Below are 27,723 nucleotides of genomic sequence, written 5' to 3' on the forward strand. Positions count from 1 at the left end.
CATATAGAAATTTGGTCAGGGTGTTTTCATTTCATTGTTATGGCTTTTTAAAAAATGGTATAAATCTACAGTCCTAAAGTAAACAAGATGAAAGTACTTTAGAGTCTGGAAATGGTGATTTGGAAACATGATTCACTTCAAAATTGACTGACAGCGCTCACGAACATGGACATTTTGAATGCATTTCAAAATATAAAAGTTGAGTTTACATGGCAATCCTGGATTTTTTTTTGCCTTTAATCAAATCGTCACAACAATGAATAAACTTATGTAAATACCCCAAAGCCACGACCCCAAATTAAGGCTTTAAACAGTGTTGTAATTGTTTTTGTAAAAGCCTGACAATACAAGTGCAGCCAAGTCTAGACAACCTTCACCAATAAAACACAAGAACATCTGACTTTCTTTTTTTTTTTTTTTTTTTACACAGAAACAAGATCAAATAAATAGACCTAAAATGCCCAGAATGAACTAGCAAGAGGGTCAGTGGATACAAAAATGCTGTTGTAGTCTGAAGAATATTCATTGTTGTTGGCTGGAGTTAGTGCCTGTGAAATCAAAGCTATTTCAGGGTGATTTACAGGCTGTAAGTGTCACATTTTGTGTGAAGGCTGACACTGAAGGAGATGGATTGCTTGTCTGAATCAGTTTCATTGGATGTGAGGAGTATGACTGATGCTCCAATCAGTGTTTTTATTGCTGCTATATTGCTTCAGTACTTTGAGCTGTGCAGTTGATAAAGTGTGTAACTAAAAATCAGCAAAAAGTTTTCCACATCATATCACTGCCATTCCTTTTCCCTGAAACCAAAACAGGAAAACATCAGTGTAAGCATGGCAAGAAGGTAAATTATGGTTTATATGGAAGGCCAGTCCTGCCAGAAAAAATAGGTTTTTGCTCTTTAACTAAGTTTCCTTAAGCTGACTAACCACAGCAATAAAAAATATGAATCATTCTTCAGTCACAGTTACAGAATGGGACAAAAATAAGTCAACAATAAATGTGAAAAATCAACAGCTCGTGCACCGCAACCCCATTGTTACCTATCATACACTCACACTTTACATGTCGCTAGTCACATGATCCAGTTATAGTGTCCAATCAGAACAATAAATCAACCTTTCGTGAACGAAGCAATATGGGACTATATAGAGTTATGTATACTGTAAGAAGAGAAAAGAAATAAACCTTTTTATGCATGGACAGAAACAGATATGTTTATTAATGATATACACCCCCCCCCCCCCCCCCATCTATTATTTTAATTGGCACTGATGTTCCCTCAAAGTTAGTTTCTCTTGTAGATAAACATTATGTAAATGGTATTCACAGCAAAACTTTGAAAATATCAGCTACAATGTGTTAAAATATAAAACTGTAGTTTTGAGTTTTCTTCACAATTTTCAAAGCATTATCACTTATCATTATTATGATACTTATCATTATTATGATAAGTGTCATAATAAGAGATTTTCACTCAACATTATCACAGGTTTTGTGTCATTTATCTTTAAAAATATATTTTCATTACCATGTAACTCATTGCGGTAATGCATTATTTTTGCTTCTTGTAATTCTATATTTCCTTATATTGACCATTTCTTGGCAAACAAGCATAACTGGCTTCCATACCATTATACCATTACCCCATGAAAAATAGCACTAAAATCCATAGATGAAAGCAAGTCCACAGTTAAAATGTTAAGAGAAGGACCGGCACAATAGGTTTAGTCAGTCATGACCTTTGAGCAAGCTCTGCATAGGAGGGGGCAGAGGCAGAGAGGAGAAATAGGTCCAAGAGAGGAATGAAAGAAGGAAAACAGACAGACTGAGGGGAAAAAAGAGAGAGCGAAAGAAAACAGAAAAATGAGAGGTGCGTGAGAGAGAGAGAGAGAGAGCGCGCAAAAGAGCTCCTGGCAGAGAGACAGAGACCAAAGAGGAGGGTGCTTGTTTTCCCCACTCTCCTCTGCCTCTGGTTTTAAAATGTGAAACAGCTCTTTGAAGAGAAAGAGAGGGGAGGGCAGTCATGTACTTCCACTCTGCTTCAACGATAAGGAGTGTTTAGTGAGCTGAGGCTAACCTAAATACCAAACGCAACACAGAACTGCAGCTAGAGATACAGCTGAGGACCTGACACAACACAGGCATGAACGACATCAAGCTGGCCCTACTGGGAAGCCAGGGGGCTGGGAAATCAGGTAAGTACTTGAGAGTGATTTAGTGATCTATAAGGGAGAAAAAGTGTCTCTTTATACTTGTATCTCAATAAAAACTGTAAAAACTGTCAAGTCTGCTGACAAGGAAGTTATGATGCCTTAACTTCAAACCACCTCATTTAACTTGCTTATTTTGCTTATTACCTGAATTTAAACACGTCTCTGCTAATGTAGCAGTTTGGCGTGTTTTATCATCATTTTATTTTTTAATCAACTGGTCAACAAATGTCATCAAGTTCTTAATTTTATGGTTATATGCTACATTGTGTTGTTTTTGCTTAGCTATCAGTCAAAAACTCAAAGAATATTCAGTTTACAGTGCAGTGCATAAGACAACTGGTAAATCAGAAGAGTTGGTATTTGTTCTTGAAAAACTGATAATTAAATCAAAATTGTTGCTAACTAAAATTAAAAACAATTAAATGATAAAGTGACAAATTGTGGCTGATTTAACATGTTTGAATTTCCCCTCTCAGACATTCAGTGTCTCAGTTATATTAAATTTAGGGCCAAAGATTTTGTAATTATTATAGAACATACACAATGTAGCTTAACACACTTTTCTGAGGTGAGCTAAAGATTTTAAAGAATGTGACTCACGGCTCTATCTGAGTACGATCCTGCTCTGCATAGCTTGGGCGAACTTATCATGGTCTTCATCAAAACAGATGCTGGACAGAATTATGTGCATAAATACTTTAGAGATGTTATTACATATGTGCTCTAAACAGTAATGCAGATGTGTAAAACCACAAAAGCTCTCCATCATATAATGATTTAACAGCTATTTAGTTCAATTCGGGTGTCTTTATATTGCACCAAACCATAACAACTGTTGTGTCGAGTTACTTTATAATGTAAAGAGCTGACAGTATTCTGAAGAAAACCTCAACAAGCAAGATTTTGGCAGCAGTGGAAAGGAAAAGCTCCCTTTTAACAGGAAGAAAACTCGGCAAAAAACAGGCTCAGGGAGGCGCTGCAATCTGCTGCGATCTGAAAAGAAGTTTTGGTGGTTCTTTGTTGTTGTTTCTAACTTTCCAGTCAAAACATGATGATACTGCTGAGACTGTGAACTATCTGAGATCTGTCTATTTTGTCTTCTACCAAAGGAAAGTGTAATTTTTGGATAGATCTCTTGATTGCAATATGCTAACACTTGAAAACATGTCACTTTAACCACAAAACAAGTTTTGTTTAAAATTTTTGAAGGCGTACTTTTTAACTAGCCAGCCATGGAGCATGAGAGTTGATTTTTGATTCAATTCAGTTTTATCTATGCAGCTCCAAATCACAACAAAAGTAACCTCAAGGCACTTTATATTGTAAGGTAGACCCTACAATAATACATACAGAGAAAAACCCAACAATCCTATGACCCCCTATGAGCAAGCACTTTGGTGACAGCGGGAAGGAAAAACTCCCTTTTAACAGGAAGAAACCTCCGGCAGAACCAGGCTCAGGGAGGGGCGGCCATCTGCCGCGACTGGTTGGGGAGAGAGAAGGAAGACTTCTTGTAAACTTTGACAAGAAAAGGTGATTGAAAAGTGTGATTAACTATGAATATTCCCACAGAGCCAAACCACAATCAATTCACAGAGTGGAAAAATCTCTTCTTAGTGTTTCTCGACACTTCTACAGGCTACAGCTAAAACTTAAATCAGAGCTAAGCAAATCACCAGGGTACCACCAGGTTTATGCTGGGTTCATGTCATGTCATACCCATAATGAAAACAGCAGAAATGACTGGGTGCGTGACTATTATGGTGCAAGTACAGCTCATTCAGAAACACGGTAAACAAAAAACCCCAAAAACATTAGGTTGAATGATAGCAGAAATTAATATTAATTAATTGCATGTAACTTTTTTTGGCATGCGATTTTAACTGTTATTTGCGGTCCAGGAAGAGTGGCCTTGAGAAATGAACAGTAATTATTTTTAGCTGTGAACACTTCCAAGTTTGAATAAACATGTTTCTCTTTTCTTCCAGCATTGTGTGAGCTCTGGTTTTGCATTACATAACCAAAGACAACAGTGGATTATTGGCTCCATTCACTGAGGTTTAACTAAACTAATAAGACCATTTCTCCCTCCAGAGATTATCTGCCTTTGTTTTAAAACTCCTCAGTCACAGGGCTTAGTTCAAGGCTGGACAGAGGAAAGCACAACATGTTTTATCAATAAGTCAATCGGCCTGCTGCTCCACCTGTGGTGTTGTTTAGAGTGTAATTTGATCTTGGCTTTCACTGGCTTTGATGTGTTGCAGTGATAGTTTGTTATCTTGTTTTTTTGCTTGTTTTTTTTCTATGTCTATTTTAAGTTTCATGTGTGCACATTGGACCATTTAGTATTTTTTATGGGTTCTTCGGGGGAACCAGTTCATGCAACCATACTTCAGTTCTCCTGTTTGGACACACTTCAGATTGGATTTTTAAGCTCTTGTTAAAAATGCTGTCTAGGAGAAAGCATTACTTATGATTCTGCTTCTGTCCGTGAGAGGGTGGTTCAGACTGTACTGTACAAACCTTTTAAAACAATGGGACATGGCCATTCTTGGTGCTTGGCAGTGAAGCAGAGCCGTTACCTTGGAGATGCTGTAGCTTATGGAAGCTGTATGTGGGTGCTTGAGTTCATTCGACATGTTTTTCTGCTCCCTTCTGCTCTATTTGTTGCTTTCAACGCGTCTTTTATCTTTGAATGTATCTTTGTGTGACAATGGAACCAGGACAATTCCTATTGTGTTAAGTCCTAAGTGTTGAATGTCCATATCCATGTTTGTGTGTCACCGTGTCCTAACCTCTGTACAACCCCTCAAGAGGCCCACTATTAGGAGCAAGCTTCCAGAGTTCAGCACTTGAAACTTCAGCCTTTAATTGAAATTGATTGTCTTGTGGGACCAAAACTGGCCCAGTCAGTCAGTTTTATGTGTAGCTTGCAGTGTAGAGGCAAAGCACAGGCTGGGGGGGGGATTTAACTATTCAGCTTGCCAAATATGCACACAGACCTTCCAGGAAAGCCGTGCAGCATTCTTTTATGTGGGGCTTCAGTTTCATCGCTCCAATCCTGGAGACATTTAACACGGTGTTGTGCCTGCTGGGGTGAACAAGGCTCCCCCACCCTTCTTCACTGAGATGAGTGTGTAATGATGTCATGATTCATTTTATTGTTTTCCATTTCATCTCCTTTCTCCAGCTGTCCTCGTGCGCTTCCTGACCAGGCGCTTTATTGGTGAATATGCCTCAAATACCAGTAAGTGTTTCCAGATTTCATATAATGGCACTTTGATGAGGTTTTGGTCTAGAAGATTGCTCTCATCCACTTAGAGATGCAACATTTTCACCTGTGCATTCATGGACAAGGAAAATATTGTCCTTTTGGATAATAAACCTTTTGCAGGCAGGTAATGTAGACAATCCTGTCGTGTAACTGTTTTGACACAGCTTCCAGTGTTTTAGCTCAACATTTCTGATAGTATAGTTGGATATCTAATGGATTTGTATTTTTGTACTATTTTATATTTGTGTTTATCATAAAGATGCTGTTATCCTATATCCTTTATTGTAATGATGTAACTGTGGTTTTCACTGTTTTCATTACCGCTTTAGGCATTGATGCTTCTGCAGCAATGACGCTACTCTAGCTCTGTTAGCCGTGATTACAAGTCATGCAGTGAATAGACATGGAAAGTTAAAATAAATAACAATAAAGTCAAAATATATACTTGTGTATGTATGTCTGACCCATCACAACTTTTAAATTATGCTTGATACACTAGCAGTCCAGTTCCTGTAAAACAACAACAACAACAACAAACTTTGTAGTAAAAGTAGATTCGTGACAAATTCATGGTAGGTAATGTTAATACCTGGTAATAGATTTGTGTCTTGAAAGTCTTACTAAAAACTGATGAAAGTCCCAAACACCACATTTTTGACATGTTCCATGTGTAATTTTGACATCCATCAATATTTTGTTATTTATGCATTTTGTATCTCTTCCACAGACTCTTTGTACCACAAAAGACTGTCGATCGAAGGCAGGCAGCTGAATTTGGAGGTTTTTGACCCCTGCTCTCAGGTAAGACTCTTGTTTTTAGTATTAACAGAAATATATTAGAAAAGCAGAGCTGCAGCAGGACCACCAACTTTTCCCGTTGTTCTTCTAACATTTCATCTGGAGGACCACCGACAAACCACTGACAGGAAACAAACTAAAAAAATGAAAATCTGACACTGATGAGAATAATGCCTTTTCAAGAAAATTCACCTAAACTACTCATAAAGAAAGTCAATTTTTACATTCTTGAGTAATTTTGTTTGACTGTCGGGCCATAACCAAAATTTGGTTTGCCTTCATCTATCTATCATCTATCTATCAAAACAGTGGTTTGTTTTCAGGCTGCTGGAGAGATGCCTGTGGCTTAGCTGTGGTCATGTGTTCACTTAGAGTTAGCAAGTGTGGGAATATAAGGATTTATGAGAGTATCCTGAGGAGATGAATGTCCCTTTGAAAAAAAGGAGAGCCATATAAACCTCTTACTTCTCATTCAACAAAACTAAAGACCTGAGAGGGACTTTACTACAACGTTAGTGTTTTATTGGAGTACCCTAGCTCAGGAGAACACAAATCAGTCATTGTCTTTGTCATTTAGACCCCCTGTAATATTGCTGTCCCATAAGGAACACAGAGTCACAATCCAGCCCTTCTGACCCGGACTGCATTAAAAGAAGTCAGTAAAGAGAAAAGGTTTAAAATTGGGTTTTATAGCACTCAGGCCTCAAGCCCTTCTTACACTGTTTATGTCAAGGTCACAAACGCTTGTAGGCTCACTCTGAATTTATTTACTGGTGTTACTGATATTGTTAAGGCACCACTTTGAAATGCTTTCTGGTATTAGTGACTTTCAGCTGCTCACTTGTCACAGAGGGTTGCCACAGCAGCTAGCTCTGTGAGTTTCCTTTGGCAGGGTTTTACACCAGATGCATTTTCTGACACTTTCCAAAAGGGATTTGTATCTCTGGATGGAACTGAACCAGCAACCCTCTGCTTGCTGAGCAAATTTGTAAACCAATATGCTATGGATCCATAAAAGGAAAGCATTTCAATATTACAGGTATGAAAACTAACTGTAAGATGCTTGATTAGCAAAAAGAGCAATAAAATCAAATCTGTATAATCAATGGGAAGACAGTAATGCCAATGTGCATTTGTCAAAAAAGTATAAAAGCAACTCAGTTTTGCTCAAAACAGGGAACTAAAAATAAAAATACAAGGTGCTTTCAGCATTGGAACACATCTATAGAAATAATAATGGTATCCAGCTATATTATCATAATGCCATCCATAGAAAGTGACACAGTGTAAAGGATACAGGCTCCAACTCTTTTTTCCTGCTCCATAGGAAAATCAACCCAGTCGGCACGTTGACTTGGGACAAACTGGATGATACCAACATAAAAGCACATGCTCTTCTTGGCAGGGTTCGGAGGCCAGGTGTATACTTGAAGAGCCAGTGGACTGGGCAGATGGCTTTGTGGTGGTGTACAACATCAGTGACCGCACTTCCTTCATCAATGCCAAAAACATCCTGCGGCAGATTCGGGAGACACGCATGGAGAACTGCAAAGGGTCAGCAGAAACTTAATAACAGATGCTGCTGACATATAATGGATGTTTGGATTGGTTGTTATTTAACAGTAATTCTGGGTGCTACAACAATGCCTGTTTTGAAATGAAGGCAAAATCCTACATTCAATTCTACAATTTCAAATGTCAGATGAAATCCTCATGCAAAGAATGAGTAATCAAAGGTTTAAAGTAAAGTGGCAAGTCCGGAAAATGACATACACCCACTATATGAACTGAACATGCTGAAAACGCTCCAGGAAAACAACAAAACAAAGTATCTGTGCCCTAGGTTCTTTGTAACTGGACATGAATCTACATGCACTTTTGAATTCTAGGAATGCTGGGAGTCCTGACTGCCCTCCTACAAACTCAAACTCATAAATGATTCATGATTTACAGGGATTGCCAGCGCAGGTGTCTGATAAATTTAAGCGTGAAAAAACAAACAAACAAACAGGCCATCTACATCTATCAGGCTGCCTGGCAGCATGCCAAGGCATCCTGATAACACGGAGGGAAGAGCTGTGTAGCCTAATGACAGGTATTTGAGAATAAATGTAGGTGTAGATCACAAGTGGAACTGTTGGATTATGTGAATGTAAATCAAGCACAGCTAGTTAAAACATCTGCTTTACGCTCAGAAAGATAGGATAGGTTGTTTAATAGCCAAAATTGTTGCAATGTTGTGAGCAAAAGCACCCAAAAGCTGTAAAATAAAACACATTTGCCTCTGCATCCTCTTCATATTGCTATCCTCAGTCATCTTGCAGACTGATGGTGTTAACGCCTCCCTGCTGTCTGTTTTTCAGGGAGATGGATGTTCCTGTTTGCCTGGTTGGCAACAAGCAGGACCTCTGCCATGCTCGTCAGGTGCGTGAGGATGAAGGCCGCGGTCTGGCGCAGGAAAACCGCTGTAATTTCCAGGAGGTCTCAGCAGCCGAGAGCTACCAAGACATTGCCAACCTCTTCACACAGCTCATCCGGCAGGTGATGGAGCACCTGAAGTATCGCGCTGACAGACGACGCTACAGCGGCTCAAAGTCTATGGCCAAACTCATCAACAATGTTTTTGGCAAGAGGAGGAAGTCCGTATGATGATCCCAGTACAGTTAGCAGCTAATCGGACACTGAGATGTCCCTGCTGTACGTGGCCCTTAAGGGGATGCATCCTTAATGTGTTGGGTTTGATGTGTAATGTGTTGGTCTATACACTCAGCAGAAAACGGTTGAGTGTATAGACAATGACAGAAACAGTGAGCCTCTTTATATCATGAGCAACATGAGTGGTTGGTGGAAAGATTCAGATGGCCATAGTTACTAAATTTACAGGCAAATATATATCTTGGCAAAGTTTTGTTTTTCCTTTGGTTATTTTGACTTTGCCTTGGGTATGTTTCTCTGATGAAAGGGCCAAATACAGTGAGGCAGTCAAAAAAAAAGCAGGTATGTTAAGTAGAGCAACACTATACAGGAGAGGGAAGCATAAAAAGATATTTACTACATACACTTTTTATTCTTTTTCTCTTAATGTGTATTAACTGAACCTTTGGTGAAATGCCTACTTTTTATATTTAAAGGACCTGTGTGTAGTACCGGCATCTAGAGGATAAAGATTGCAACTAACTGAATACCTGTCACTTTCTAAGCACGTAACTAAACCTAATTTGGCCTCCAAAATAGCCTTTCTATAGAAACAGTTCCACTTGTCCATCGTGGGCTGCTGTAGAAGCATCAATATGAGGAGCTATGTGTAGGAGCACTTGCTCCCTGTATAAATATGCAGAGGTCAAAAAACATGTTTATTGTTAATTATTAGACTATGGGTTTCCAATCACTGACTGTACTTGGTCACACTTTCCAAAAACAGATCGGATCTGGCTGAGAGACTGAAAACAGACGTGGAACGTGAACATTCCACAGCAATCAGCAGCTCTTGCAAAAATTGTTTCGTTTGTTTTATTTTAGTTGTTTTAACAGTTTTTAAATACTTTATCAGGTTTTTAATGCAACGATAACAATCTGTTACATAGCTACGGCTACTTTCTAGGCAAAATTTCTGTCTGATTTATTGGTGTAGTTTAAACATATGAAAAAAGGTTACCTTAACACTTTATCTTTTTATCTTATTCCAACAACACAACATGGGAGGCTGATCAGCTGTCTTTTATTTGTCGAACGCTCGCACTGCATCACCGACTCCTGCATCAGTACAGTGTAGGCCAACAGTGATGACACTGAATGAAACTTTCAACACCATATTGCATGCCTTCATTTTGTGATTGGTTCAGTTAGCTTTACTTTACCAGAGTATTGCCCCTATAGTTCAGCGTTGTGTAGTCTTTTGCTCAGCATCCTTTTATACTGGTATAATATTTTAGAGACAGTATAATTGATATTACATGGTTATTTTAAATGCACGTTAAATGTATATTCTCATAGTAATGCCACTCTTTGGAAACCATAATGTTTTATTTACTGGATCACTGAACTGTGATTTGTAATACGCATACTGTGTAAATCCTCTGATTGTCTAATACATAATATAGTTTATTTAACAGCTCCTGCTGTATGAACACTTAGTTTAGCTGTGGTCATTATCACTAAAATGCTGAACGTTACATTTAACACAATTTATTTAGTTGAATGGAAAAGTCCAAAGACATGAACTGGGTTAACTGGCGATTCTTCTGTGTTAGCTTTGGAGTCTTGAGATCTGTCCAGTGTGCACCCTGCCTCTTGCCCTGTGATAGCAGGGATAGATGTGTGCTTTCTCAGATTCTCAGGTCTTTTTTGGAGATGATGAAGAAGATTATAATACTTAGGGTAGTGACATGTCAAATACAATCAGTGTGTAGTGTGCCTTGGCTTCTCGGTTTGCTTCATTGGCGATGTGTGGTTTAAAAAGACGAAACAACACCAACTTCACAAACCAGCAGCTACACCCATCAGTGTCTGTGCCAAGTGAGAGGCATATACCTATATCAGTGCATGGCTGTGTGGCTGTCTGGCCATTGTGTGTTCTTTAACTGACACTCAGACTCTTCCTATGCACCCTTTAGTCTTACTTTATTGTAAAGGTGGAACCTGTATGTCATATGTTGTTGTATCCTGTTTGCTTTTAATGACAGATAAGATAAAATAGTATTTAATTGGACTAGAAAATAATGCATCTATTACAAGGTGATATCAATTTTAATTTAACATTGTTATTGTTGCACATTGTACCCAGCTTCGGTTGTATACTGTATGCATTTTGTATAGATTCAGTATCTTAATCTTGTATTTATTTGAGTTAAAAAAAGAAGAAGAAAATGCCCTAAAAACTTAACACCATACTGTAGAAATAACACATACCAAGTGAGGGCATGAAATTTATTCAACAAAATGCTGTTTTTCTTCTAAAGAAAAACTTCTTCTCAGTTATGTCACCATGATTTTGTACAGAAGGAATGCACTGTGTATCATGAAAAATATCTTCATCTATGCAGTGTTTTGTTGATGAATGCTCTTTTTTGTAAATGCTGTAAAAACACTGGTTATTCCAGAGGAAATTAAAGTTAAACATTGATGGCTGTTTTAGCTCTTCACGGGGACTGCTGTTTCGCTTTGAGCTTAATTTTAATTAGATGTCCATGAGAGAGGGCCTTACTCTAAAGCCTTTAGTAAAAAAAGAATTTCCTGTGCTAAAAATAGAAAGACTAGAGGCAGAGCAGGGAGGGGAGAAGCTCCATTGTTATGCTGAATTTTAGCCTCTTAAACAAAGCAACGCTCCCTCACGTTTCCACTAGATGGCAGCACAGCTCACGATGACGATCTGGCCTTGAGTTTAATAATTTCCTGCAGATCATTACATGAAGGAACCTTTTAAATACAAGCGCGCTCATGCTCACAGGTGTACACACGGGTGCTCACACACACAAACTACACCCTTTTTGGCTGCTACCTCAAAGCACACTGTGCACTGTCGATCTTACGTGCTGCACAATAATGTTTAATATTTAGTATTTACTGTTATATTCCCATAGATCATCGTGATGTTGTTTATTATGTTGCTCTTATTTTTTTCTTCTGCTTGTTTTCCCTTTTTTCTTCCTCAACAGGTGATTCAAGTGATTGATATATGTATTTTTTGTCTGTTTATTTTGTTGCTTTTTATTTTTTGCCCTTTATCCCCGTCCCTCTTCCTCGCTGTTTTTCTTTCCCTCTTTCTTTTCCCCTGTCATGTCTGTCCCGTATTAAGCAAGTGAAAATAAAATAAAATAAACAATAAAAGGTGAATCAAATATACCATTACGGCAAGGCTGGGATGGTCCATTTGGTAAAGTAAGTCCGTTGGGCATCTTTCTTCGCCTTTAGACAATAATTCTGATGGCAAAAGAGCCAAACGGGACAGGCAAAATAAAATAAAAAAAATAAAATAAATAATAATAATAATTTCTTGCCCAGGAGAGGCGACAAATTTGCACACAAACCAGATCGATAGTTTATTTATTTATTTACTTTTTACAGCAGAAATTTCCTTTTTTAAAAATTTGTTAAGGGGGGAAATACACATAGTAATGTAGATGCCATAAATAATAGCTGTATTCCTCTTAGTGTCCCACTCTGATGTTTTACTGCTAAAACTTAGGAAGAGACCAAAGCAGAAAGCAGGTCTCAGATGAAGGTGAGTGGCAAATTTAAGGAAAACCAATATAAATAGACTCAAATTTTTTTCAACATGTGAGGGAAAATCTGCATCCACTTATAGGTGTTTTTCTTTCTGACTGACTCATTTTGATTGCTCGTGTCTTTAAGTACCACATATGAGTAAGAATGTGTATGCTATGACCCTGAGCTATTCAAAGATGTACGAAAACAAATATAATCTAACTTCAGATGTTTTTGCTACTTTGATTTGTGATGCAATTACCCAGATAATACATGAATGGTACCCAGGTACAAGTGTGTACCACTAAATAGGAGGTAGAGATGAGATACAGTGGTATCTGTAATACTTGAAATATATAAATTAGAAACTGCTTCATTTGCCAATTGATGTTATGTAAGGAATTTGCCTTTGATTTCCTTGTCAGAGCCTCTCAAAGAGGACACTGTTAACATTTCTTGTTATGAAGTCAGTCGAATGATTACAAACCCAGAGGAAAGGAACATTTCAAACTCTGCTTTTTTCAGCTGTTTTCTTCTAAATGCACCTCAGAGGTTTGGATCATTTTTGTTCTTCTGACATTCCTTCTTGTTTTGGCCCTTCATAAAAAGAACTAAAACAAGCTGAACGTTGCTCTACAGAACTTTGTCTAAAATGAGCCTTTCTTGAGATTACACCACATTGTTATCCTGAAACTAGACAGAATAATTAGTTTGACCATTACTTTGTCTTTTAATCCTTATTTCTCTAGATTTCAGAGAGCAGGTCAGTATCCCGTTAACTCAGAATAGAAAAATGATTTCTTCCAGAGGAGACAAAGAACAGGCCTTTGTGATGGTCGCAACTTTCAAATGAAATGCTGAGATGTGAGTCAGCATTATATGCAAAGACCACAAAGAGAAGCAAAACATCTGCTGAGTGATGCAAAACAAGGGATCTGGAGACACAAGACAAGCTGAAAAAATAAATAAATAAAGATATAGAAAAAAAAAACCTATACCAGGGGATGAAATGGGACAAAAGAGTGATGCAAAATGTTCACAAAAGGATGGAAAATGATGACAAAGAGAGTGATAAATACACTGACCTGTAGATCTGTGTCAGCGATGGAGAGGTGAATAATGCGGGAGAATTTGGGTAATAATGCCCCTGTGTAACACGTGGCTTTGAAGCCACCCATCTGGAATTTTCCCATAAATGAATCTTACTTACTTCAAGAAATAATCTAAATAAAAATAAATAATAAAAATAAAAAGGTATTTATTTACTGTGCGTGCCAGGCCAAGAAATCTCACACTACTTATTAGAGCTATATTTTAAATACCCATCATCAGCTCAGCCAAGTAAAATCAGGGCTAAAGCACAGATAGATGAAGATTACATCTGTTAGAGTTGAAGTTTGAAGTTTCTGAACAAATAGTTTCCTCTGATTGTTCTGTAACCTTTTGCCTCACCACATCCAATCAGAGGATATTTGGTGAAGAGCAAACAGAAAGCAGTGCAGCCTCCTGACAGTGTCCATCATTGCAACACAGGAGGCAAATGAAAGCCATGTCTCTGCACGAGTCTTTTTGATACAGCTGTTTGGGATCAGTGAACATTTTTCCTCATCAAATATCATTTCGCTCCATTGTGAGGATATTTCCCGGACACGTTCATACTCTTAGATACCTGCAGGCATTCTTTTATGCCCAAGAAACACTGCCCCCCCCCCCTTCCTAAAAAAAAGAAAGAAAAAGAAATCATTTGACGCACAGGAAGTCATGAATTTTACATTTTGAGCAGCAGCTAAAGCTGTTTGTTTTGAATAAAAAAAAGCAGTGGTAGGCAGAAACAGCTCTCGATGTGGCGGAACAGAAGAGAAAACGAAAACAGCCCCACCTACAGAGACTCGAAGCAAATCTGAGGAAAAACACATCACAGTGCCTCCCACCTGAGTTTGACTGACAGGTAATTTCTGGAGAGAACAGTGCAGAACACAGTGGACATTAGAGCTTAATAACAACAAAGGTGTCAGAAAAATGCAGATTGAGCAAAAATAAAGTGTAAATGTGCGAAGGTGCAACATGCCTTTCATACAAATTCTAATTTTATTCAATCTTTTCATCTCTCTCCCCTCTCGTCTTCTGACTGTCTCATTTTTTTCTCCTTTTTTCCAGAGAAATGAGGAGCGCAGACAAATGGAGACAGAACCTCCAAGCGTGGCCTCGAAGCTTCAGGTCAGTGATCTTATTTGGCCCCTGTGCGGAGGAAGAATTGCTTTTGGCTCGGCCGTGGACAACCATCCGAACCAAGGGGATTGGATGCTGCTGGGACACCCCAAGAGCCAATCAGAAAGGCCATCGATCAGTTCCCCTTAATCTCACAGCTGGTGAGCACATCCCCACTCCAATCTAAAAACCGACAGCTTAGTCAGAGTGACAGGGGATTGGCTGTCTTCCAAAGATTTGAACCTCCAAGGAAACAGATCCACATTAGAACAGAAACAGGTGGTACTTCACTCACCTCTCACCACCAAACTATCTGGCTGGAATAATTGGCTACAGAAATAAATAGAAGTGAAAATGTTTTGTCAGACTGTTCTTTAAAAAACAATTAAAATGCATATTGATGTGGTAGGTTGATATTTTTTTAGGACTAAAGCTAGTTATCTTTATTCAGACATGTTTTCTCTTAAGATGTTTATGAAAACAAGAATTTAAGTTGATTGAGCAGGACTCAAGGACAATATTTTTCTTCTTTTTCTTTTTCTTTTTGCCATGTACTGTGCACTGTGTGTCAGGCTAAATGAGTGCACACAGTGATTGCTTGATGAATGTATGTGAAGAGCTTGTTTCTAAAACGAGACATCTCCTATCTGAGAGAATAGAGATACAAAAATTTAAGGTTAACTTTGTTGAAATAAGCCTCCTATTTTCATATCTTTAATGTACAGATAGATAATATGAATGAATGTGATATTTTTATGCATCAAGGACAGAATAATGAAATCCTTTTCAGATCATCTGAGTTGTTAATGGTTTATTAAGGTATCCCGCTGTCTCCTCTTACACTAAAAATGATGTCCTGCTGTCTGTGCACTAAATACTAGGGGTGCAACGATACACAAAATTCACGGTTCGGTTCGGTTCGATACTTTGGTGTCACGGTTCGATATTTTTTCGATACAAAAAAAATGTTCATGCCTTTTTATTAATTTGTCATTTATTAAATTTTCACGGCACATTCTGCACCACATCTCTGTGCGTTCATCATTTGTTTGAAGCCAGCTCACCTCCTGCAACCACTTTTCAGAGAATACGCGCTTCTTTTGTGGTTCGGACTCCTTCTGACATTTCTTTGGAGGTGGAGGAACATCACAGTAACTGCTTAAAGGAGCTTCTTCGACATCTTTAAGAGTTCTAAACAAATGTCTGTCCTCCTGAAAATCTTATGTACGCAAACACGCGTTGCAACTTCTTATCTTGTGCGGGTTTTTATTTTGACAGCGAATGCGCACCTGCGGACCACTTATGTGCAGCCCTGGTTATTTAGCTCGTCATATTGCAGCCACAGAAATTCTTTTGTCCATGAAACCATAAAGCTGCACTTTCTTTTTTCCTTATAGTCTGATTTGTCATAACCTTTCCGTTTTGTGGTAAGCTTTTCTTTGGCTGTCACTTCTTCACGCTGACCTGTCTTATTTGGCTCAGCAGAACTAAAATATATATCCTGCTGCTTTTACACACGCACTAACATAACGCTCAGCGATTCTCTGCGCGATCAACCTCTCACATGTTTAAGCTGCGGGAGATTTCACTTGTCATGTTTGCATAGTAAGCTAACGATTGATAAGACGATGTCAGAGGAATTGGTGCGCAAATTATCATCACTCACCAATCAGTACTGTCGCTCTCTATACACAGTTCACGCGATTGCAAAGTGAAAGCAAAAAACAAGCGCAAATTCAAACGCGATTTCAGTATGTCACATATTGACAGTGGCCGATGCCAATGACATAATTACCCAGCTACATTTCCAAAAGAATGCAAAAGCATTGACATATATTTTTCCTTCCTAGGATAGGCCGACGGGCAGGGCAGAGATAGATTTTGGTAGCCCGACTGGAAAAAAGCCCCGTCGGGCTAGCGATTTTGCGAGCCCTGTATCTGATTGAGGAATCACTCATCTTTGGAAAAGAGAGTTTATTATGGAGAAATGTCTCTTTCCAAAATAAAAGCTATACTATACGCTTCTTCTGGGCTATATTCTCAGCAGCATATTAAACATATCAGGTCCCCATAAGGAGAATCGTGTGCTAACGGCTGTCTAAATGACTCGGGTAAAGTTTGTAGCATGCTGCTTGTTGTTTTTCTCTGCTTCCACTTGTCTTTGCACTAGGATGATGTCGGAGTAAATGTGCAGTCATATTGGTTGTGTTCCCACTAGTGCTGTCAGCGTAAATCTGAAATGACATTAACGTCACAACACGGCAAATCTCCGTTAACGAGCTACCGCGGATCACCTCATGAGTGGGGCTGGAAGACGTCAACACATTAACGAGCTAACTGCGCTAACACACTAGTTCCCACCAATTGAGCATTGCTGGCACATCCAACATACTGTTTTACTTTTGTCCATGACAGGCTTACCTTCAGGGTCATACATCACATGAAAACCAAAATAGTTCCAAACGCCAGATCTGAATGAGGGTGGGGGAGGTTCAATTTGCCATGTTGCAACTAGCCTAGCTTCTGTCTCGCTAGCTTGCCCTGCGCTCAGTGAATCTGTGTTCGACTACTCCGCCTAGGCTGCACTGTCGAGCGCAGATCCACTGAGCGCTCAACACAGACAGCATCATCAGAAGGAAAGTTGATAAAATAAATTAAAAATGTTGTATCGTTCGATACATATGCGTACCGAACCGAAAGCACTGTATCGAACGGTTCGATATCGATACGAGTATCGTTGCACCCCTACTAAATACTGCTATGCAAGATGTTCATATCTGCCTGTGCTAATGATGCAAAATAAGCTAAATCTAATGAGATATTTGATATTACTTCAGTATCAAATAGCCTCTGACTCTTTGTGTCAGCTCGATCAGACCTTCCATGTAAAATTACACTACAGTGAATAATAATAAAAAAAAAATCACTGGTTGTATTGCCTTAAACAAAGATCTTTATAGACAGCAAAACATGTAATTTTATGTATGCTATGTATGAGTAAGTCTGCGTAGGTGTATATGCAAATACAATACATATATATGTATATATATACTGCACTGCCTGGATTGATTACAATAAGGCCTATGACTCGATGCCCCACACCTGGATCCTAGAATACCTAGATCTATACAAGATCAACAGGACCCTAAGAGCCTTCATCAGGAACTCAATGGGAATGTGGCATACAACACTAGAGGCCAAATTCATGCCAATAGCTCAAGTCACCATCAAGTGCAGGATCTACCGAGGAGATGCTCTGTCCCCAATGCTGTTCTGCATAGGCCTGAACCCCTCAGTGAGATCATTGACAGGACTGGCTACTGATACTGACTACAGAATGGAGCAGTTGTCAGCCACCTCCTGTACATGGATGACATCAAGCTGTATGCCAAGATTGAATGCGACATTGACTTGCTCCACACCACCAGTATATACAGCAATGACATTGGAATGTTGTTCGGACTGGAGAAGTGTAGTCGGATGTTAACAAAGAGAGGGAAGCTAGTCAGAACTGAGGGGATCTAACTACCAGAAGGCAACAATGCAGACATAGTGGACAGCTACAAGTACCTGGGGATCCCACAGACAAATGGGAACCATTAAGAGGCTGCTAGAAAGGCTGCAACCAGCAAGTACCTGCAGAGGGTCAGGCAAGTCAGCTGAACGGTAAGAATAACATCTGGGCTATCAACACCTACTCCCTGCCCATGATCAGGTACCCTGCTGGGATAATAAGCTGGCCAAAGGAGGGGATAGAAGCCACTGACATCAAAACTAGGAAGCGCCTGACCATGCATGGAGGGTTTCACCTGAAGTCCAGCACCCTGAGGCTGTACGCTAAGCGGAAGGAAGGAGGCTGGGGACTGGTGAGTGTCAGCACCACAGTCCAGGATGAGACAACAAACATCCATGAATAAATCAGGAAGATGGCTCCAACCGACCACATGCTCAGTGAATAACTCAGGCAGCAAAAACCCAAGAAAGAGGAGGAACCATCATGGAAGAATAGGCCCCTGCATGGTATGTACCACTAGCAGATAGAGGAGGTGGCTGACATCCAGAAATCCTACCAGTGGCTGGACAAAGCTGGACTGAAAGACAGCACAGAAGCACTGATCACGGCAGCACAGGAACAAGCTCTGAGCACAAGATCCATAGATCCTGGGGTCTACCACACCAGGCAAGACCCCAGGTGCAGGCTGTGTAAAGATGCCCCTGAGACAATCCAGCACACAAAAGCAGTGTGCAAGATGCTAGCAGGAAGGGCATACATGGAACGCCATAACCAAGTGGCCGGCATAGTATACAGGAACATCTGGGCTGAGTATTGCTGGAAGTCCCATGGTCAAAATGGGAGATCCCCCCTAGGGTGGTCGAGAATGACTATGATCCTGTGGGACTTCCAGAGACGGACAAAATGGTGGTGGCTAACCAACCAGACAAAGTAGTGCTTTACAAGCAGAGGAAGACGCCTATAGTGATAGACGTATTGATACCGAATGACAGCAACATCAGGAAGAAGGAACACGAGAAGCTGGAGAAGTACCAAAGGCTCAGAGAAGAGCTTGAGAAGATGTGGAGGGTGAAGGTAACAGTGGTCGCAGTGGAGCACTAGGGCAGTGACTCCCAAGCTAGGCGAGTGGCTCCAGGAGATCCCAGGAACAACATCCAAGATCTTGGTCCTTGATCTTGGCAGTCCTTGGAACAGCTAGTGCAGGACCCTCAGGCTCCCAGGCCTCTGGTAGAGGACCTGAGCTTGAAGGATAGACCACCCGCAGGGGCGAGAGGGGATTTTTTTTTGTGTGTGTGTGTTTTATTATTTTAATTCAGACTTCAGGAGACAAGCCTGCAGCTGAATGAGATGACATGTTTTGTATTACAGCCTCAAATTGCACAACACATGATATGCAGACACACAGATGCAGCTGAGCTAGTGTTGCTAGAATAAGTGACTTTAGTGCCAATGATAACAAGCTTTTCTCACACTGGACATTTGATTTGACAAACACAGATGTAGCTAATGTTAATGATTGTATCTCACTCATGCTTTGGACCAAGATTTGTTGTTGTGCTGGCACCGCTGGAAAGTACAGTTAATTATTTGCACATTTCCATTTCAGAAGGCTCTACTGAGACCCAAACTCCCGAGTAGACCCAAGAGTTTGGGCTTGAGTCTACTCATTTTAAAAATTCCTCATATTTACTGTAATAAATGGATGAACAGTGGATTTGATACCAAGATACTATACCAAGATCTTTTAATCTTGTCATCCTTCCAAAATATAGATATTCTACTCTGCCTTTAAGGGAATGTAACTAGATTATATGTGTTTAGGCTACTTTTTTCTTTTTCTTTCTTTTTTTTTTTTTTTTTACTATATTTAAATATATTAAAGCATTTTGCAGCTGGACAGGGCAGCTTTAGATTCCTGGTTTACTCAAATAGAGAACAGACATATGTAAAGAGACATACGCAAATACATTGTGTTACAGCTTTTCCAAAGCAAAACTGGAAAGGTTTGTGCTTGTACAACTGTTGTTGAAGTTTTCTTGCCAAGTTTTAGACTCGCAGATCAAAGAGATACCCTTCAAGTGTGACAGGCTGCATCTGTAGCAGAGGAACGCTGCCCAAACGCTTTTGAAAGTGGGAAAGATTCTTTCCAACATATAAGCCATGGAAAAGGAGCTATTCAGTGCTGGCTTTGAAGTTATTTGAAATGGACAGTGTGGTGAAAAAGCATTTGTCCCCTTCCTGATTCCTTCTTTTTCTTCTTCGTCTTCTTCTTTGCATATTTGTCACACTTACATGTCTCATATCATCGAACAAATTCTAATATTAAACAAAAATAGGTCGAGTTTTTAAATGACTTTGGTAGGAGCTGAGTTTAATTTCACTAGCCACACCCAGGCCGATTACTGCCAGTCTTTCACGTTGCTTTGGAGAAAATCTGGCCCACTCTTCTTTGTAGAAGTGCTTTAATTGAACCATACTGGAAGACTTTGAGCATAAACAGCCTGTTTAAGATCAAGTGTTTCAATTGGATTTCAATCTGGACTTTGACTTGGCCACTCAGAAACTTCCAATTTATTTTTGTTTTTTTGAGTCATTCAGAGGTGGACTTGTTGGTGTGTTTCGGATTATTGTCCCACTGCATAACCCAAGTGTGCTTGAGACACAGGGCCCTGATGGACGGACATTCCCTTTCAGGATTTTCTGGTAGTGCAGAATTCGTGGTTCCATCAAATATAGCAAGTTTCCCATTTCCTGAAATAGTAAAACAGCCATCACACTACCACCACTAATTTTGATTGTTTGTCACGTGAAAGACAAAAAAGAAAGACAAGACTGATAGAGTGGCAGAAAGGGAACAGAGGGAACTAACTGAAATGAAAAACTCTACAAATTGATCTTAGGTGTTGGAAAACAAAAACAGGTCATGGATGTAGACTGGGGCAAAACACAGAGAAGAACAGATTTGAGGGTTATGAGGTTTGATTAGAAGATGGAGCAGGACTAAGAGATTCTTCTGGAAGATGCAGTGGTGCTCAACAGTGAAAGTGAATCCCTACTGGAAGGCGAACTGGTTGACGGGAGGTTGTCAGGAGGAAGGTGCTTGCTACTTGCCTGCTTGTGACAAAGACCCTTTCAAGATGAGGAGAAGCTCAGGAGTAAAAACTATTGTCTCTGGGGAGGCATTGGACTGAGAGGCAGACAGAGGTCCAGCGCTGGCAGACCCAGGTGGAGTATGAAGTAAAGACTATCAGAGTAGGTGAAGAATGTCATAAGGCAGAATTCAGGAAATCTTTTAACCTCTCTGGTGAAGTTTCATCAGTCCAGCATTTTTCTGAGCTTGCTGACGCACTCTTCTCACCATTCCTTCTTTATACCACTCATGGTTCAGTAAAAGGACTAGATGTTGTCATCCCTGATAATGCATTGCTTTAAATGCTGAGAATCTTGAGGGATTGCTGTTATGAGGAAAGGCAGACCAGAAATTTTTACCAGCAGCACACATTGTTGTGTGCCTCAACTTTTGGTCTTTTACCCAAGCTAATCTGCCATTTTTTGGGGGGAATTAGAGATCTGATCTAGATGATCATATTACGATTTGGGACGCATCGTCAGTAGTGGACCTTGGATTCATCGGGTGGAAATGACTGTATAGCACCATGAGCAAGTACTTGAAATGTTCCAGCTGCTTCTTCAAAGCAAAACTTGAGTCGGCAGAGTCAGTGACTGATCAGTGCTTTGATTGCTTTTTCCATTAAGAAATGAAATCATCATTTAAAAACTTCATTTTGCATTTACTCGGGTTATCTTTGTCTAATATTAAAATTTGTTTGATGGTCTGAAACATGTAAATGTGACAAATATGCAAAAAATGTGAAAGCAGAGAGGAGGCAAATACTTTTTCACAGCACTGTAATATCACTGTGGCATTTCTTTTGGGTTATGATACTTGAAAATATGGACTGATGGTGCTCTCATTTTGTGGTTCCCCTGATTCTCTGCATCTGCTTTTGATGTTATAGCGGATGTAAAAAAAAAAAAAAAAGAGTACTGTATTAAATATCAACTTTTAAAATAAATATTCGGAAAACTACCTGACCTTTTTAATGAGGTGAGAGTGTCCTCTAAACATATCATCCTAACTTTAACGGCTTTTCTAAAAAACAGAATGTCAGTTCTACTTTTAATTTCTTGTGATTAATATGCACAGTAAAGTGTCAAAAATGTTGTTTACCCCTGGGCAGGATGAAACACCATCTGCTGAAAAATATGTAGAGAAAGTGAGTCAAATGCCCTCATTGCTCTTGAATTGTTGAGACAAGAATCTAAAAAACACTTTTTAAAGTCGATATTCACTTTTTGCTTTGAGGCAAATCTTTTATGCTCTGTGTACTATAGATAGTCCTTTTTCAACAATATCACTATTAAAAATAAACTATTAAATAAACACCATATTCTTCTCCTTTTTCACACATGGATCCAAACACATGCTTTTATATGCATTGTCTTTTTGCTGACTTTGATATACACTGCCCAAGTCAATGGTGAGTTGCCTTTAACCTGCATTCCCTCTAATGGAGAGCAAATCCTCTGGTTTTACAAAGAAGTTTGGTTTCACAGAAGTCTATGGGGAAAAGACCACAAGGATCTGTGTCGTCTGACCTCAGTAAATGTATCGTTTCAGTGGCCACTTTTAAGTGTTATTAAATACTGCATAATGCTCATCGTGTTACAGTCTCAACAGAGTCAAAGAGAACAATCACGAAGGGTATCTTTTTTCCCTACCTTGTGGTTGAGAAGTATGTATGAGGATGTGAAGTTCCTAAGTTTCTCACCAGGAAGGTAGTGATGGATAAAGTGCTTGCGCTCAGATCAAAAAAGCATTACAATGGGACCTCACTAAACATCCATCCATTTATCCATCCATCTATTATCTTTTGGTTATCTAAAGTTGTGTTGCAGTGGCAGCAGGCTAAGCAGGGTATTCTATATGTTGTTCTTTCCAGCAACACTTTGCAGTTTCTTTTGAGAGACATACTGAAGTGTTCCTAGGGAACAAGAGATACACAGTCACTCTAGTAAGTGTGCAATGGGACAGACCAAGAAAACCTCAAAGGTTTCCAATCGGATGCCTGAACTACCACACTCTTTCCGTCATTTCCCATGTCTCATGAGCACAGGTGAGGGTTGGAACGTTGATGGACTGGCAAATCAAAAGCTTTGTCTTTCTGCTCCATTCTCTTCACCACAACAGTCTGACACTGCTGACGTTGCACCAGTCCAACTAATGCTCTGTTTTCCTATGACTCATAAATAAGAAATACTTGACCTCCCTCATTTGAGGCAGTGCATCTCCCCCAACTCACAGAGAGAAATTCACTGTTCTGCTGAAAACCAAAACCTTGAAACTTTCGATGCTTCTCTCACTACTAGATCAATCTCTATACCAAGCAGCCTTAAGCAGGTGACTTAAATGTTGACTGTTAAAAAGACCCAAATTGTCAGGTACAAGATGACATCTTAAATTTCCTAGGATGGTAAATGGTAAATGGCCTGCATTTGTATAGCGCTTTCCTAGTCCCTAAGGACCCCAAAGCGCTTCACACTACATTCAGTCATTCACCCATTCACACACACATTCACACACTGGCGATGGCAAGCTACATTGTAGCCACAGCTGCCCTGGGGCGCACTGACAGAGGCGAGGCTGCCGGACACTGGCGCCACCGGGCCCTCTGACCACCACCAGTAGGCAAACATGGGGTTAGTATCTTGCCCAAGGATATTTGGCATGCAGCCAGGAGGCAGCCTGGGATCGAACCACCGACCTTCTGATTAGTGGCTGACCTGCTCTGCCACCTGAGTTACAGCGGGGTGGAGCAGTGTACTGTAATGGAGCAGTGTTACTCGGATTCTGCTCAGGCACAGCAAAACCTGTTATCAGCCAACACGTTCTCACTCCCACAGCGTAACATTTTACGCTAGGTGACAAATCGTCAACATATTACGTTTTTGGCTACCCATCACGTTCCTAAATGACGACCTCGGAAAAATGAGGAAATATGAGAACTGTATGGACTCAATCTACACATGTTCGCTCTTTTTCTTCAAATTGCTTAGAAACACGCTATTTAACATCATTAAAGTCCTGGTTAAGATCAGGAAAAGGTTATGGTTAGGGCTAGGGATAAGGTTAGGTTTAGGGCTGCAATACACGGCTGGAACGTCTATTACCGCGGGAGCGTCATTGCACTGGATTTCAGCCATAACCCGCCGCGTACCATAAAAACGCAGAAGGTCTCCTTTTGCGTTCATCAGGAACGCCGCGGGACGTGGCAAAACGTCGCCATGTTACGTCTCGGGAGTGACAACGGATATAGTATGGTGATATTTATTTACTTTTGTAACAGTGTGATATTAAAAATATTTATTTGGCGTCCAAAAATAGGTTTTCTCTTAATCAACACAAATTAAACCTGATTACACATCTCTGAATTGGTCGGTCCTTTATTCACAACATGACAATAAATACCTATATATTTATGATTTCTGCATTTGATCCTGAAATGACCTGAATGCAGCAGTCACAGAACTTTCTGGATGAGTTTGTGAGATTTACTTGCTTTGTTTAAAAGCACTTTATGTCCTAAAATCTGAATTTCTTTGGCAGGTTTCCCCATCCAGCTCAGCCAAGGAATCAGAACAAACAAGCTTACTCTCAGAAATCTAACCTCTTGGGAGTCCAGGTGCAGCTCTGTTACAATCAGCCAAGCCTGTCTGGTAAAGCACTTTGCTTTGTGTAAGAAATATAAAAATGTTAGTGTTATCGTCCAGTTTTCAAGAAATTCATCTTGCCATTTTCACATACTTAAGTGGAATTCAAGGTACCACAATTGTGTATGCTACCAGGAGTGAAGGATTTTGGGTAACCTAAACAGTCCTGCTTGCATGCATGCATGCATGCATTCAGTATCATGGGAAGGCTGGAGCCTATCTGGAACACAGAGAAAGATCATCATTCACGCTCACATTCACAGGCAACGGGGAGAACATGAAAGGCCTCACCAGCTGCTTGACTCAAACCCAGGACCTTCTTGGTGTAATGAAAGAAGGTGTTAAAGAGTGCTAACCACTGCACTGCCAGGCCACCCTGCTAGCATAGAGTTGTTAAAACAAAACAAAGAAAAAAACCCCACCAACTGCAGAGCAGTTAGCCCAATGGTGAAAGCACTGGGTCTAAGTAGAATGCTGACTGGTTAGGCAGTAGGCTTGAATATGGCTATTTTCTGTTGTTGGAGCTAAGCTAAAGGACCAACAACAGGACAAACATAAAAGCTGACCAAAGACTGCTTTTTTCAAGATTTCTGACACCGCCCCCTGGTGACAGCACACAGCTACAGCATGTGGATGTGAGTGCAAAGCTCTCTTTACAAGCTCTGTAAAGAAAGAAAAGCAAAACAAAAGCAAAACAAAAAAAAATTGGTACGTGTATTGTTAATTAGTTCTGCTCTTTTAAATAAATATATTAAATAAATATTTGATTTTAATTATTCTATTTGTCATGAAAGTTTATTTTGAACAACACTTCCACAACTTTTTGTTATGTTACCATTACTCTTTAAATGCTGATTCTAGCTGCTTAACATCTGCGCAACAACCAAATTGACATGATGCCATTTAACACTGTCACATTTTTAGTTTAGCATTTTAGCATGCAAATTTTGCTGGTGGAAATGGTACTAGCTTTGCAGGTGTAGCCCGGGAGCCTTTTGCTGTGAGGCTAAATGCTGACCACTAAGCCACCCTGCTGCAAAATAAATATAATGTAGAAATTTCTGCTGGATGATTTCATGAGAAGTTATCGGAATAACCAAATAGACGCACCATGATTCATCATAAATGTATACAAAAGATCATGGAGATCTATCAAATAGCTGCTGCTATAGTTCATTCTGGACCAAAGGGTAGCTTTTCATTTAGCGACTGGAAAAGCTTTTGCTTCTATAAAGAGAAACGTCTATGATTTGTGTACACAGGTTGGTTCTTTTAGATTTTGTTTAAACATCCGACAAAGTTACACATAAAAAAAATCCCTTCACAGCACAGTAGATGTTTGAAAATAAGTCCCAAGCCTAAATGACCCTTGTTTTTCCTCCTTTATATCTGAAATGAAAACACAGCCTGTGGTTTCACATGCTGAACTATATACAGCATCCCACAAAATGCAGCAGCTTCCTGGTATTCCCTTCTCTAAATTCGGCTTTTACTTTTAAAAACTGTGCTCCCTGCAGTGGCCCCTCATGGCATTATATATGAAAACAGCCCTCCTAAAAAAAAGCATTACCTAAATTTGTATCTGCCCTTTTCACACTGAAGGCAGGATGGCAAGCTGTAGCAGATGGCCAAAAGACTTCCTATTTTCACAGACTGCTAATTAGAGCCCTAACCACAGCTCACCTTTAATGTCAGCCACAGACTGCTTTTAGTGCAATTAGCCTAATGGGGTCTGGGCCTGTGAATAGCCTGTAATGTTTAGTAAGGGCCAGGCATTGCACTGGAGTTAGTGTATGTCAAAATAAAGGACAAAAGAGGTCTAACACATCGCAGAACCATTTATTACAGGAACTGATGGAGGGCGAGACTGTAACCGTGATTACCCAGAGAAACTATTTAATTAGATGCATTAATAATTGAACTAATTAGCTCCCATGTGTCTCGCAAATGAAGAGGGAACCTGGAGCTTCACTTGCACCACATCAGCTGATTAATTAGTCTGCTGATCGTTAGCTGTCTTGATGGCCTATATGCGATCAGATGAGAGGGTGGATAATGAGGAATAGTCGGTCGATGGTGCTGGTTAATTAGTGTGACCTGATCCAGGGGCCATGTTAGAACAGTTGTTGATGCCACAGCTTCTAATGAGGAGGATTTAGGGCCGGATGATCTATTTGGAAGCAGGCTGCAGTGTTGTTTGTGGATTTGGATGTGTACCAGCCTTGATAACCCCTTTGAAAATCACTACATTTTTCCAATAATCTGTCTACAGGGACTATGTCCAAATGTTCAATATTAACTTTAAATAATGACCTTCCCATGCCCTACTGTATTTCTATTCATAAAATTTCAATATGGTGACTTACAGCAGGTCTGGGACTTAAAAATTGCCTTTCAAGGCTATTCACAATTCATTCATTCAAATTCATCTTTTGCATTTATATAAGGAGAAAATTGAATGCAGTAGGCTTATGATAAAGCTATTTTAGATGGTTCCATAGCAAGAATTCCTATCTATCCTGTCTAAATGTCTTAAAGATTAAATTATTTAATCTTAATCTTAAATAACTTATATAACATGTTCTTATAAGGAGGTAATATTATCAGTCTATTACTGAGGTTGCAAAGACATATAAATGCTCTACAGCATAATTAAAGTATCACATCCTCTTATAGTATTAATCAAGACTGTGCATTATGCCAGAGGAAGTTGCAGGACTATCCAAAACTAATTTGTC

General features: G+C 39.7%; 1 protein-coding gene across 1 annotated transcript; it reads left to right on the top strand.

The window, feature by feature from the left end:
• The first annotated feature begins 1,874 nt into the window (after positions 1–1,874).
• On the top strand, positions 1,875–13,826 carry rerglb (RERG/RAS-like b). The gene is made up of 5 exons (XM_085168114.1): positions 1,875–2,198; positions 5,407–5,463; positions 6,218–6,291; positions 7,694–7,842; positions 8,652–13,826. Exons 1-5 carry the CDS (start codon positions 2,147–2,149, stop codon positions 8,935–8,937), a joined length of 618 nt encoding a protein of 205 aa, XP_085024240.1. The 5' UTR covers positions 1,875–2,146; the 3' UTR covers positions 8,938–13,826.
• Positions 13,827–27,723: the final 13,897 nt, after the last annotated feature.

The sequence above is a fragment of the Neolamprologus multifasciatus genome, chromosome 7, assembly GCF_963576455.1.
Source record: "Neolamprologus multifasciatus chromosome 7, fNeoMul1.2, whole genome shotgun sequence".
In the NCBI taxonomy this organism is placed as follows: Eukaryota; Metazoa; Chordata; class Actinopteri; order Cichliformes; family Cichlidae; genus Neolamprologus; species Neolamprologus multifasciatus.